This window comes from Brassica oleracea, chromosome C3 (genome assembly GCF_000695525.1).
Source record: "Brassica oleracea var. oleracea cultivar TO1000 chromosome C3, BOL, whole genome shotgun sequence".
Lineage (NCBI taxonomy): Eukaryota > Viridiplantae > Streptophyta > Magnoliopsida > Brassicales > Brassicaceae > Brassica > Brassica oleracea.
This window is the reverse complement of record NC_027750.1, coordinates 36045094-36059148: the sequence shown is the minus strand read 5'-3', so window position 1 is coordinate 36059148 and position 14055 is coordinate 36045094. Positions and strand designations below refer to the sequence as shown.

Below are 14055 nucleotides of genomic sequence, written 5' to 3'. Positions count from 1 at the left end.
GAAACGGCCCGTGCACAAAACGGTAGTTACATAATAATCTCTAAACATGGAGTGGAGTATGTTATCAGCATTAACACGCATAATTAGAACCAAGAAATAAAAAGAAAAGACCTAGAAAATAGCTAGGATCTTGGACACGATGCGTACAGAGTGTTTTATGTCTGGGACAGTAAATAAATGGGTGCCACCAATATATCTGTTTCTCAACATTTTTAAGTCTCTTTACATAATAAGTAGAAGACAATAACAATGACGTTGATTTTATTTTTTTTTAAATTCAGATGAAATTTCACTATAAATTATTTTCTTGCACATGCTGCAGTAATAATAAAAAGAAAAATTCTATCAAAATAATAATATAATTGGCTAGAATAATTGAGGTTAAATGCACATAACCAGATTTAATTTCAGAAGAAAAAAAAGACAAAAGTAGAAAAATGTGTAGTTGGGGTCTTGTTAACACAAGAAGAGCAACAAGTGGAATGGAGGACAGAGAGAGCACACATGTCTAATGGGTCCCCCCCCCCCCATATAATCTCACCATTTAACTAATCACTCTCTCTCACTAATTTTCTTCTCTGTTACGCGTTTGTAAAGATTTTGGGCCTGCCCGCCCCTTTACAGCTTCCGCCTCTCTCTCCCACCATTGACTCTCTCTCTCTCTCTCTCTCTCTCTCTGTCCGGAATCATCCTATATTTCTGTGAATGTGCACTTTCGGAGAAGAGGAGGAGGAGAGAGGAAACAAATAAAAGGGCTGTGGCTTGCAGCTAAATCAATTACCATCACACACACACACACACACACACACATCTTTTCCCTTTCTAATTTCCTTGCATTATTTTGTAATCTTTTTTTTAGATATTTTTCTTTTCTTCTTTTAATCTGGTCGGACTCCGGAGACAAGAAGTAACCTCTGTTACATACAGATCTGAGAAACCGAGCTCTGCTTAATTTATCAATCACCTACTTTTCAACCGATCTGTGAGAAGAATCAATCCAAAGATCGCAGCGACAGTGTAATCCGACGAAATGAATACCGGTGGTCGGTTAGTCGCCGGTTCACACAACAGGAACGAGTTTGTTCTGATTAATGCCGATGAGAGTGCCCGAGTAAGAACAGATCTCTCCCTCCTTTACTTTTAATCAACTCTCTCTTTGTCTTTGGATCTGGGTTTCTCTGTTTCTGTGCTAAAAGTCTTTTCCTTTTTTTTCTCTCTCTTCTGGATCTGTGTTTGACCTTTACAAATTTCAATTTAGATTTAGGGTTCCTTCTGCACATTGGATCTATACGTTGCCTGACACAAAGCGCAATCATGAATCTGAGATCCAATCTATGTTTCTTTTGATTTGATTGGTGCAGATAAGATCAGTGCAGGAGCTGAGTGGGCAGACGTGTAAAATCTGCAGAGACGAGATCGAATTGACCGTCGATGGAGAGCCTTTCGTGGCGTGTAACGAGTGTGCATTCCCTGTTTGCAGACCTTGCTATGAGTATGAGAGGCGTGAAGGCAATCAAGCTTGTCCTCAGTGCAAAACCCGTTACAAACGGATCAAAGGTTTTTTTTTTTTATTCTTTAGACTTATCTTGTATTATATGCTTTTAGAGAGTTTGCTGATTTGTTGTTGTTGTTGTTTGATAGGAAGTCCAAGAGTTGAAAATGATGAAGAGGAAGATGACATTGACGATTTAGACAATGAGTTTGAGTACGAGAACGGTGGGGTTGGATTCGATCAGGTCTCTGAGGGGATGTCTGTCTCTCGTCGCCACTCTGGTTTCCCACAGTCTGATTTGGATTCAGCTCCTCCTGGCTCTCAGATTCCATTGCTCACTTATGGCGACGAGGTAATTAGTCTCCTTCATTGCTCACACATCTACCGTCTCTCTCTCACATTTTGGCTTTTTGTTAATAATCACAGGACATTGAGATTTCTTCTGACAGACATGCTCTCATCGTTCCTCCTTCAATTGGTGGTCACAGCAATAAAAGTCACCCAGCTTCTCTCTCTGACCCAACCATTGCTGGTACTTTACTTAATGAGTAGAAAAATGTGATGGACCTATGGTTACTGAGTTTTTCATTTGCTTTGTTTTAATATGCAGCACATCCGAGACCTATGGTTCCTCAGAAAGATCTTGCTGTCTACGGTTACGGAAGTGTGGCTTGGAAAGATCGTATGGAGGACTGGAAAAAGAAGCAGAATGAGAAACTCCAGGTGGTTAGACACGAAGGAGATCCTGATTTTGAAGATGGTGATGATATCCCAATGTAAAGACATAACACACACAAAGTCTTTTGCGTTTATGTCTCTGTGATATTTATGAACGCATTTTTTTTGTTGTATTTTATAGGATGGATGAGGGAAGGCAGCCATTGTCTAGGAAGATACCAATCAAATCAAGCAAGATCAATCCATACAGGATGTTGATTGTTCTGCGTCTTGTGATTCTTGGTCTCTTCTTTCACTACCGTATTCTTCACCCTGTCAAAGATGCTTACGCACTCTGGCTTATCTCCGTCATCTGTGAGATATGGTTTGCTGTTTCGTGGGTTCTTGATCAGTTCCCTAAGTGGTACCCTATCGAGCGAGAAACATACTTGGACAGACTCTCACTAAGGTAACTTGAAAAACATTAAGACTTTTGTTTTGGTAATAATATAATTTTTCACCTTTTTTTTCTGTTTTTGCAGATATGAGAAAGAAGGCAAACCATCGGAGCTATCAGCTGTGGATGTATTTGTCAGTACGGTGGATCCGTTGAAAGAGCCTCCACTTATTACAGCGAACACTGTCTTGTCTATTCTTGCGGTTGACTATCCAGTTGATAGGGTTGCTTGTTATGTATCTGATGATGGTGCTGCTATGCTTACTTTTGAAGCTCTCTCAGAGACTGCTGAGTTCGCGAGGAAATGGGTTCCTTTCTGTAAGAAGTACTGTATCGAGCCGCGTGCTCCTGAGTGGTACTTCTGCCATAAGATGGACTACTTGAAGAATAAAGTCCATCCTGCTTTTGTCAGGGAACGCCGAGCCATGAAGGTTACTTACTTCTTTGCTTAGTATCAGTCTTTTGTTATATTAGAGGATAATGATGGCTTTGGATATTGATTTGGAAGATTGTGTGTGTTTTGACAGAGAGATTATGAAGAATTCAAAGTAAAGATCAATGCTTTAGTAGCGACGGCACAGAAAGTGCCTGAGGAAGGTTGGACTATGCAAGATGGTACACCTTGGCCTGGTAATAGTGTAAGAGATCATCCTGGCATGATTCAGGTCAGTTTCATTTCATCATATGCTGCTTTTAATAGATGATGTTTTAAAACATAGATTAAGAAAATATTTAGTTCCTTACATTTTCTGAAAAAAACATCATTAACTATTCAACTAACTACAGTTTGACCAAGAGTAAAATAGACTGCTAATATCATTGGTCATATAACATAATCTAATTTGGAACCAAGAAAATTCTCTAAAACATCAAGTATTTAAAAACAGGGAGTATGTAATATGTAAACTTTATTGGTTTTCTCTTGTAATAGGTGTTCCTTGGAAGTGATGGTGTACGTGATGTGGAAAACAACGAGTTGCCTCGGTTGGTTTATGTCTCTCGTGAGAAGAGACCTGGATTTGATCATCATAAGAAGGCTGGAGCTATGAATTCACTGGTAAATATCAGCTCTTAAAACCTTCTTGTTGTAAATTCATTTCAACTGGTTCTTGACTCTTTTGATTCATCTACAGATACGTGTCTCGGGGGTTCTATCAAACGCTCCGTATCTTCTGAACGTCGACTGTGATCACTACATCAACAATAGCAAAGCTCTTAGAGAAGCAATGTGTTTCATGATGGATCCTCAGTCCGGAAAGAAAATCTGTTACGTTCAGTTCCCTCAAAGATTCGATGGGATTGATAGGCACGATCGATACTCTAATCGCAATGTTGTCTTCTTCGATGTAAGTAGTGCATCCACGAGTCTTCTTGAACATTCATGTTACATTTTTCCAACTAATAATGAATCTTTGTGGTTTACAGATCAATATGAAGGGTTTGGATGGGTTACAAGGGCCTATATACGTTGGGACAGGTTGTGTTTTCAGGAGGCAAGCGCTTTACGGGTTTGATGCACCAAAGAAGAAGAAGGCTCCGCGTAAGACATGCAACTGCTGGCCAAAATGGTGTTTCATGTGCTGTGGTTCGAGGAAGAACCGTCAAGCAAAGAAGGTGGCTGCGGATAAGAAGAAGAAGAATAGGGAAGCGTCTAAGCAGATCCACGCTCTAGAGAATATTGAAGAGGGTAGCGTCACTAAAGGTACATTGCAATTCCATGTGTGTATAATAAACTTCTTTCTTTGGTATCAGAAACGTTTGCTAAATAAATGCTTTTTTTTTAGGCTCTAATGTAGAACAATCAACGGAGGCGATGCAGCTGAAGTTGGAGAAGAAGTTTGGTCAGTCTCCTGTGTTTGTTGCGTCTGCTCGTATGCAGAACGGTGGGATGGCTAGAAACGCAAGCCCTGCTTGTCTGCTTAAAGAAGCTATCCAAGTCATTAGTTGCGGATATGAGGATAAAACCGAATGGGGAAAAGAGGTACGCAACTCCTCATTTTTCTACACATTTTCTTGTAGGTGTTCAATTCGGAAAATTAGGTACCATATTAAAACCATATCTACTTTAGTTTGGTTCGGTTTATATACCAAAACCATATCCATGCGGCTTTTAGAAAATAACATCCATTCCTTTTTTCGGTATTACCAAATCTAAATCACTTGCTCTATTTCAGTTCGGTTTTAATTGGTTTGGATTACCGGATTGAACACTCTTAAATTTCTTGTGTGCAATAGATTATTGATTTTGATGATGATGACTTTTGTACCCAAAAAAAACACAGATTGGGTGGATCTACGGTTCTGTTACTGAAGATATTCTTACGGGTTTCAAGATGCATTCTCATGGTTGGAGGTCTGTGTACTGTACACCTAAGCTACCTGCTTTCAAAGGGTCAGCTCCAATCAATCTTTCAGACCGTCTTCATCAAGTTCTTAGATGGGCGCTTGGTTCCGTCGAGATTTTCTTGAGCAGGCATTGTCCTATTTGGTATGGTTATGGAGGTGGTTTGAAATGGCTCGAGAGGTTGTCCTACATTAACTCCGTGGTTTACCCGTGGACCTCTCTTCCTCTGATCGTTTACTGTTCTCTCCCTGCCATCTGTCTTCTCACAGGAAAATTCATCGTTCCTGAGGTATGAAACATTCATCTTCAGCTCTCACTTCTCAGATTATGAATCTTTATTACATGATGATTCTGAATTGGTTCTTTAATTTTTGCAGATAAGCAACTATGCGAGTATTCTCTTCATGGCGCTCTTCTCGTCCATTGCCATAACGGGTATCCTCGAGATGCAATGGGGCAAAGTTGGGATCGATGACTGGTGGAGAAACGAACAGTTTTGGGTCATAGGAGGTGTCTCTGCGCATCTCTTTGCTCTCTTCCAAGGTCTTCTCAAGGTTCTTGCTGGTGTGGACACTAACTTCACGGTCACGTCAAAAGCAGCTGATGACGGCGAGTTCTCAGACCTTTACCTCTTCAAATGGACTTCACTTCTCATCCCTCCAACGACTCTTCTCATCATAAACATGATTGGAATCGTAGTTGGAATCTCTGACGCTATAAGCAATGGATATGACTCATGGGGACCGCTTTTCGGAAGGTTGTTCTTTGCACTTTGGGTGGTGATTCATCTTTACCCTTTCCTTAAAGGTCTGCTTGGGAAACAAGATAGGATGCCGACCATTATTATCGTCTGGTCCATCCTCATTGCTTCTATTCTTACACTTCTTTGGGTTAGAGTTAATCCGTTTGTGGCGAAAGGTGGTCCTGTTCTTGAGATCTGCGGTTTGGACTGCTTGTGATTGGATCGGTTGGTGAAAAAGGTTTGGTTCCCACGGTTCAAGAGATGGTTATATACCTCTCTCAAGACTCCTTCACTGTGTTCATTAGATGTTGAAAAGGAAAAAAAAGTCTACTTTTTGCAAGAATGTGTTGTAGATATAGATGAAGAAGAAGAAAGAAGGTTGTTGTCTATTTGTTTTGTTCTTTGGTTGTGAGATATAAAAGATTTGTTTTCAAATTATTCTTTAATTGAATGTTTATGTTCTCTTTTGAATATTACATAAGAGGTGTTTCAGTCTGTAATCTTTTTACGTAAAGAACTATTTATTTTCATTTAAAGAAAATAACAAAGTGTGTTCCTCTGTTATCTATTGAAAAATGAATTTCGTAATGCTGTTCTTGTGTTATTGTTCAATCTCCTGCAAAGCTGTTCTTGTGTTCTTGTGTTTTGTGCTAGGCTTATGATGAATTGATGATGATACAAGATCATATTTGCTCGGGTATTTAGGCTGTAGTGGCCCATTGAAGTATCATATTAGCCCAATACGGCCTCTATCGACATATGGCTTTTGTGCGTGTGTTCGCTATGGTTAACAAGTGCGATGGTATTTGGGCTGTAGTGGCCCATTGAAGTATCATATTAGCCCAATACGGCCTCTATCGACATATGGCTTTTGTGCGTGTGTTCGCTGTGGTTTTTTTTTTTCCGGCTAAAAGATTTTATTAATTATTGTCAGCACAAATGTTGTTGTACAAAAAAACTGGACATGATTGGAACAAGCTCCAATCGGTCGGAGAAATAATAGAATTTTTTTGCTAATAAGTCAGCAGAGCCATTTTTTTTACGATGAACATGCACAAATGATGTTGAGAGAAATCGAGACTTCCATGCAATGATTGAGTTGACCAAGTGTTGACAACGGGAACTGTAGGCTTCCTCTTTAATGTATTTAAGGATACCGAGATTATCTCCTTCGAATATAACTTTCCTATAACCTAACGATGAGCATGCTTGCATTGGCCAAATCAGCGCAGACAATTCCGACTCCATAACTGTTGATCGTCCTTATCCCCATTCCAGCTTCTAAAAGAGTGCCCTGGTTATTACGTACTAACCAACCCATTCCAGAGTCTTGAGAGCCTTCACGGTGAGCAGAGTCGTAGTTACATTTAACCCAACCTGAAGGGGGTGGAGACCAATGAGACCTAATGTTTTCAGATCGGGTTCTTTCCGTAGAATTAGTTATTTGCGATGAAATTGTAGAATCCAACCATTCCTTTAAATCTACTCGGGCTTTGGAGATAACTTCATCCGCCGTATATTTAATTTTGTTGAAAAGTAAGTCATTCCTACATTCCCATAATCTCCAAACCACCCAGAATGGTAATAATTTTTGCTCATTTGGGAGATTATTATTTGATGCAAAGGAGAAAATAGTTTCCAACTTATTCAAAAGAGAGACATTGGCAGTAGTTAAAGAATCAGGTGAACCTGAGAGACGCCAGACTTGTTGTGAGAAAAGGCAAGTGAAGAAAGCATGATCACTCGATTCATTATCGTCACAGCATCTTGGACAAATAGGATCAACTGGAATGTGCCGATGACGAAGATTTTCTTTAACAGCTACAATCCTTGAACCAATTTTCCAGAAAAAATGTTTAAGTTTCAGAGGGATCGGTGCTGACCAGATCATTTTTGTTAAGGCAGGAGAAGAAGCAAGTGGTGGTGGTATAATCTCTGCATCTTGAGTTATAGTTATATAATGATAGCCAGACTTGACGGAATAATTCCCATCCGACGTATAAGGCCAAATAATGCCATCAGGGACTGGGTGATAGGGTAAATAAACTTTCTGGATGATAGGTATATCAGACTGTTCAATCAGATCATGAATGACTTCCAAGTCCCATTGATTTGAAATCGGATCAATAAGGGTCTTGACACTTAACAGAGGGTTTGAGTAGGGAAGTAAACGTGGGGCTCGGGGAGGAGTTATTGGGAGCCATGTATCTGATATAGTTGTCGTATCTCCACTTCCAATACTATATTGCATGCCTTGCTCCAAAAGATCCCGTCCATGTAATAAGGACTGCCAACCATAGGAGCTCTGATAACCGCGCTTAGCCTTCGACATAGTAGTCTTTTTAAAATATCGGTGTTTTAGGACACGGTAAACAAGACTATTTGGTCGTTGATTAATTTTCCAGACTTGGTTCGCAAGTAAAGCTTGATTAAAACTTTGTAGATTACGGAACCCTAATCCTCCACTCTGTTTAGACTTGGACAACCGTTTCCAAGATAGCCAAGACATTTTCCTATTTGTCTCTGTCGATCCCCACCAGAAGCGTGAGAGAATTCCATCAATCTCATTACACAACTCAACAGGTAGCTTGAAGCAATTTATAGAGTAAACCGACATGGCAAGTGCTACTGATTTTATCAAAATTTCTTTTCCAGCCATATTGAGATATCGGTTTTGCCAACCATTTACCTTCCCATTTACACTATCTCTGACATACATGAACATTTCTTTTTTATTCCGACCAAATTGCTCTGGGAGACCTAAATATTTCCCACCATCACCAATATTAGGGATACCTAATGTGTTCTGAATCATATCTCGTGTCTGCTGAAACACCTTAGTACCAAAAGTAATAGAGGATTTCTCTAAGTTAATCATCTGACCAGATACATTTTCATAATCTTTGAAAATCTGAAGAAGTCGTAAACTGTTAGTCTGATCTGCTTTAAGGAAAAATAGAGAATCATCTGCGAATAATAAATGAGATATTGAAGGACCTCCAATACTGAGACGCACTGGTTGGATTTCATTGTTTCGTTCCGCTTGTTGAATCAGAGAACTTAAAACATCTGCGCAGAGGATAAATAAGGTTGGTGATAACGGATCACCCTGACGTAGTCCCCGAGTTCCATTCATATGACCATAAGAGCTACCATTTACCATGACCGAAAAAGAAACCGATGTAACACACTTCATTATAAGCATGATCCATTTTTCACAGAAACCTTTCTTGCGCATCACTTCTGCTAAAAATTTCCATTCAATTCGGTCGTAAGCTTTACTAACATCTGTTTTGACTGCCATGTAGTTCTCGGAGATACGTTTCCGGACTTTTAAAGAATGGAAAACCTCATGAGAGAGAAAGACATTATCAGTGATATGTCTTCCTGGAATGAAGCCCGATTGGTTTTTAGAGATCACATAATGTAAGATGGACTTCATACGCAACGATAAAATTTTTGAAATAATTTTATACATTACATTACAAAGTGCAATCGGCCTGAAATCTTTCATTGTGATCGGATTTGGAATCTTAGGAATCAGACACAAGTTTGTGTGATTCAAATCGGTATAGAATTCTCCAGTATTGAAGAAATGTTGTACCTCTTCTACTACAGCCGGACCAACTATATCCCAATATGTTTGATAGAAGCTAGCTGTAAGACCATCAGGACCCGGGGCTCGTGTTGCGCCAATAGAGAAAACACTTATTCGAACTTCTTCTGCTGTAACGTCCCGAGAGAGATATGCATTGCATTCATCAGAAACCACATGATTGATGTTCCCAAGGCTTTCCTGAATATTTCCTTGCAAGGAGGAAGTAAAAATTTCAGAAAAATAACGAAGTGCCTCTTTTGAGATCTCCTTGTTACCAAAAACTTCTTCACCAAGATTATTTTGAATGCTCAAAATCTTATTTTTTGCTCTTCTATTTTTTGTAGAAGCATGGAAAAAACGGGTATTGCGATCACCATAGGTCAACCACTGAATGTGACTCTTATTTCTACAAAAAGCTCCCTCATCTTTATATGCTTGCAGTAGTTTCTTACGTAAATTATGTATTTCACTGAGAGGACAAAGAGGATCAGAATGGGCTTCATCAATAAGTGCAGTCAATGCTTTAATATGTTTAGCAGAATTAGTATTATTTGCCTTTTTCCACTGAGAAATAGCATGACGACACTTGCGTATGCGGTCAGAAACTGAAACGTATTGCCCTGGTAGCGTAGATTTCCAACCATCGATGATGACTTCTTTAAAGCCTTCTCGTTCTGTCAATCTATTATCAAAGCAAAAACTTTTCTTTCCAAAATCTGTTGTTTTCCGTATCTGGATGATTGCAGGTCGATGGTCTGATTCAATCATCTCCAAATAGATAACACGTGAAGCAGGATACAACGCTCTGAATTCATCATTCCCAAAACCTCTATCTAACCAACTTTGGACTTTATGACCTTTTCGATTACCAGCCCAAGTCATATTGTTCCCACTGAAAGGTAAATCCTGCAAACGACAAACCTTTGTCATTAAGTTAAAATCCATCATGCTCCATGGTTCACGAGGAGGACCCCCAATCTTTTCCTCAGGTTTTAAAATTTCATTGAAATCTCCGCAAAGCAACCAAGGTCCTTTACGAGTTGTTGCTATTCGCTGTAATTTTTCCCAAAAATGATGGCGTAAAGCACGAATTGGATGGCCATACACACACGTGAAATACATAATACCATTCTTATTATTAATAACACAATCAAACATACGTTCGTCCATAGCGTTAATGACAATATCAATATCCTTGTTCCATAGTAACGCTAACCCACCTCCTATTCCCCTAGGAGACACACACCGTACACAATCATATCCCAGTTGAGAACACACATCCCGAATTGTATCATCAGAGTTCTTTGTCTCGATCAAAAAGAGTACGTCCGGGGAAAAAGTTGCCTTAATCCCTTTTAGGCGTCGAACTGTCAAGGACCCTTTTAAGCCTCGACAGTTCCAAAAGGCTGTATTCATCCTGACGCCGGTGGCTTGTGGCCCACCGTACCCTCTCGATCATTTGTTTTGTGAGGACCCTGAGGAGAAGCACGTGAAGAACTTGCCTCCTGATCATGCACTGCTTGGAACCATTGTCTGCCTTCACAAGTTTCTGCTTGTCTTCTCATCCTCTTCAAGACTTGTTCAGTAACCTCCTCATAAATCATACCTTGTCGTGTTTCATAGCACAAAGGGTTCAACTCCACCATAGGAACAGAGGGCTCTGTTTTTCGCTTCTTAGATGGAGTGGAGTCATGATTCGCAGCATCATGTTGATTATCACTTGGTGGAATAACAGGATCCACCGGGTCGTGATGTTCTGGCGTAGAGAAACTAGGAGGACGACCATCATATGCATTATCATCATCATTATTATCATCATGGGGAGCCTCCTCATCATTGGGGTTGTTTTGAGGACAATCGGTTGAGTCATGAGACATTAACCCACAAATGTTACAGAAACCCCGAAGCTTCTATTTCTGGTTAACAAGTGCGATGGTGCTTTTATTTCTGCGAGGTGCAAAACTGAGAATTAGTTAAGTTAGTTGCATATGAAAAGAACAATTTTTCCGGTGATATTATATAAAAACGTGATTTGTTCGGTCACATTTCAACAAAAAATGCTCGTGTGTATGCAGGGGCCTTAATGGTGTCATGGCCCTGAACAATTTTTTTTTTAATTTCTAAGCTATTATTTTTTTAAAAAAAATCTGATAGATATTTTTTTTTTCAAAATACCAGAAGTATTTTTAAAAATAAATCTTTGAAAATAAAAAATATTTTCATATAAAAAAAATTTGGGCTCCATTTCTTATTTTAATATAAAAATACATGTATTTTTAGAGAAAAATCAGACTCTTATCTATTAAGAAATAGAGGGATAATGGATTGGGTCCGGCCTATCTAAGCCGGCTCTATGTGTATGCATGTATGTCTAGTGTGTGTCACGTCTACTGTTACTTAGGGTGCTGAAATTAAAATGTGGGTTGTACTTATAAGTAAGTGACACGGAAACATACAAGGATTTCATGATTGTTACTCTCAGATACTATTATTTGTGATTTGATTTTCAATTTTGACTGTTGACTTGTGTTTAAATAAAATAAAATAAAAATAATGGTTGACTTGTCGGTATTGAGTGTATTGACTTTTTCATATTTTTGGCAAAATCAACCTTATTCTGCCACGTGTTAGACACAGTTTCAGTTTTTTTAGTGTCAAGACAATCTATATTATTAAAAGAAAAAGACCAACTTTATTCCTATGAAAAGTTACTACACTCTTTCATTAATCTTTCAAAATAAGACTAACTAAAATAATTTTTGTAACATCCCTTGTGTATTAAAAGAGAAACATTTTTAAAATTTACCTTAAAAGTTTATTGGCAAAAAATGTGACGTGGTGAAGTGCCATCACGAAAAGCTTTTATTTAGTAAACCGCTTAGGTGTCACGCAGAGAACGTTTCTCACAAAAACTGTGAACTTAATGCGTTCACACTAACATTCATTTAAAAGAACTTCATACCATCTATATTTTTTTCGGCGAATACTTTTACGTGATAAACCTTCAACTTCAAGTTCGATTAGTTGATTTATCAATCCTCTCAATATAATCATAGCATCAATAAAAATTCATTATTACTCTATTTTCTGTTAAAAACGGTAACCCATCTGATCTATCGCCATTAAATCGACAGATCCGTAGAGACGACAAAGCGATGAAACTTTAGTATGATGTCAAGTGTTAATGAAAGAATCCTTTTCTCCATACCTACTTTCATGCATTTAGCAGAGCACTCACGTTCTTGAGAACCGCCTCTCATTGCTGAAAGAGGACGTTGAAAATCTATTTCTAGATAAATGTGTTGTACTCGGTTTTGTTACTGCTAGATGAGGTAATCTCTGTTTCGAGGAGACTGAATCACTGTAAATCGTCTCGATTTAGTGTATTAGTCTTCTAAAGCAAGAAATATAAGCATGCGAGTGTCACCATCTTCACCGCCGTGAGAGTTCTGCTTTAGACGACCTTGAAGATGAGAAGAAACTTCCAGGAACGAACCACCAGCAAGTCTGACGTACTGGCCGCATCTGGAACAACCTTTACATAGGGTCAAATAACCTTCAATTAATTTTATTATGCAACTATGTTTTCTGAATTTAAAGGAGCTATACTTTTTTATTTCACACAATTATTGTTTTGCTTATAATATGTTATTGATCCACTTTTTTGAATTTATGTGTTAAACCCCTAAATCCATAACTACTACAATGTGATATGCGAAATATAAAAAAAATAAAATTTCAAAGCTTCTTGATAGACCATGGATTTTACCCACTTTCAGCTATGGTTTATAAGTGTTTTAATATATATTTACTACTATATAGAGTCTATTTAGAGTATTTACAGGTTCATGTACGTTCTGGAGAAATATGGTGATTTTGGAGCCTTTTAAGGTGCAGAACTGCACATACGCGTCAGATGTCTAGCTATGGATGGAGACCCTCCGACTGTTAGATTGCGCTCATCTTTTGACACAAGATATAGATTTGAGTTAGATTTCCAATGCCACAGGTTTCAGATCAATCAGCATCCATTAGCAGAAGCTATGCATGTTTTACTGAGGAGTGGTCAGTCTGCCTCGCGAGAGGAAGCTGTCGAGAACATGAATGTATGTCGATCGATGCAACACTCTTGACATCGATCGATATGGATACCAGAACTTGGGCCGAGCATATTTTATGACTGACTGAAGCCCAGAAGAAATCCCAAATTACCAGAATACCCTTGGACGACCATAAACCCTATTTATGTGTTTTCTAAGCCATTGTTGACGGCTAAGCTTTCTTTTATTCTTGTTCTTAGTTAGGAGAGAAAGTAGGAACTCCTTCAGAGTCCTCCTGGAACTCCATTGTTTTGGTTTTATATTATTTATGATTTTCATCTATTCTTTCTATGATTTCTGTGACAAACTTCATGTCTGAATATATCCACCTGTTAGGTTTAGGGTTCAAATAGGTCAGAGGGATTAGCCCCAACTATAGATTGCTAAGTTATGGTATTCATTGATTGATTTTTCTTAATGCTTGTTCTAGATTAGCTAACTAGAATATTGAACCTAGGAATCTGCATGAGTCAAGCATCCTTGACCATCAAGTCCTGAATCTAATCTGTCATACTAGACTACTGGAAAAGGGCTACCGCTGAACTAGAAAGCTAGTGAGCATTATCAACTTACGCCTAGGGCTTAACTAGAAGCATCGATCGATATTGTCTTCTGACAATCGATCGATATTTGTGAAAGGTGTATCGATCGATATCCCTATAGGA

At 38.7% G+C, this 14055-nt stretch overlaps 3 protein-coding genes across 4 annotated transcripts in view; 1 reads left to right on the top strand and 2 right to left on the bottom strand.

The window, feature by feature from the left end:
• Positions 1 to 586: 586 nt before the first annotated feature.
• LOC106334729 (cellulose synthase A catalytic subunit 6 [UDP-forming]) lies at positions 587 to 6222 on the top strand. The gene is made up of 14 exons (XM_013773066.1): positions 587 to 1111; positions 1362 to 1557; positions 1642 to 1844; positions 1919 to 2024; positions 2103 to 2268; positions 2352 to 2618; positions 2692 to 3037; positions 3134 to 3271; positions 3538 to 3663; positions 3740 to 3952; positions 4032 to 4308; positions 4391 to 4587; positions 4889 to 5239; positions 5328 to 6222. The coding sequence occupies exons 1-14, from the start codon at positions 1031 to 1033 to the stop codon at positions 5907 to 5909; spliced, it is 3249 nt and encodes a 1082-aa protein (XP_013628520.1). The 5' UTR covers positions 587 to 1030; the 3' UTR covers positions 5910 to 6222.
• Positions 6223 to 6878: 656 nt separating this feature from the next.
• On the bottom strand, positions 6879 to 10706 carry LOC106330501. The gene is made up of 5 exons (XM_013768956.1): positions 9761 to 10706; positions 9179 to 9499; positions 7576 to 9022; positions 7382 to 7521; positions 6879 to 7069 (listed from the first exon to the last, which is right to left on the bottom strand). Exons 1-5 carry the CDS (start codon positions 10704 to 10706, stop codon positions 6879 to 6881), a joined length of 3045 nt encoding a protein of 1014 aa, XP_013624410.1.
• Positions 8823 to 14055, bottom strand: part of LOC106329500 — a 10515-nt gene continuing 5282 nt past the window's right edge. Inside the window, exon 5 of one of the 2 annotated variants that reach the window (XM_013768172.1) lies at positions 8823 to 11252. In XM_013768172.1, the coding sequence (XP_013623626.1) occupies positions 11167 to 11252 (86 nt within the window). In that variant the 3' untranslated portion in view covers positions 8823 to 11166. The remainder of the gene's footprint in view (positions 11253 to 14055) is intronic. The other variant, XM_013768173.1, reaches the window with a different exon arrangement.

What these genes read in the sequence shown, in the direction of transcription:
- LOC106330501 (XM_013768956.1), bottom strand. Translation starts at nt 10,706, where the DNA reads ATGAATACAGCCTTTTGGAACTGTCGAGGCTTAAAAGGGTCCTTGACA. An exon ending in TTTCAGGCCGATTGCACTTT is followed by an intron (nt 9,023 to 9,178) that starts GTAATGTAATGT and finishes ATTCTTTAAAAG; the next exon opens with TCCGGAAACGTATCTCCGAG. An exon ending in ACAAGTCTGGCGTCTCTCAG is followed by an intron (nt 7,070 to 7,381) that starts GTTCACCTGATT and finishes CACCCCCTTCAG; the next exon opens with GTTGGGTTAAATGTAACTAC.
- LOC106334729 (XM_013773066.1), top strand. Translation starts at nt 1,031, where the DNA reads ATGAATACCGGTGGTCGGTTAGTCGCCGGTTCACACAACAGGAACGAG. An exon ending in GGGAACGCCGAGCCATGAAG is followed by an intron (nt 3,038 to 3,133) that starts GTTACTTACTTC and finishes GTGTTTTGACAG; the next exon opens with AGAGATTATGAAGAATTCAA. An exon ending in CTGGAGCTATGAATTCACTG is followed by an intron (nt 3,664 to 3,739) that starts GTAAATATCAGC and finishes ATTCATCTACAG; the next exon opens with ATACGTGTCTCGGGGGTTCT.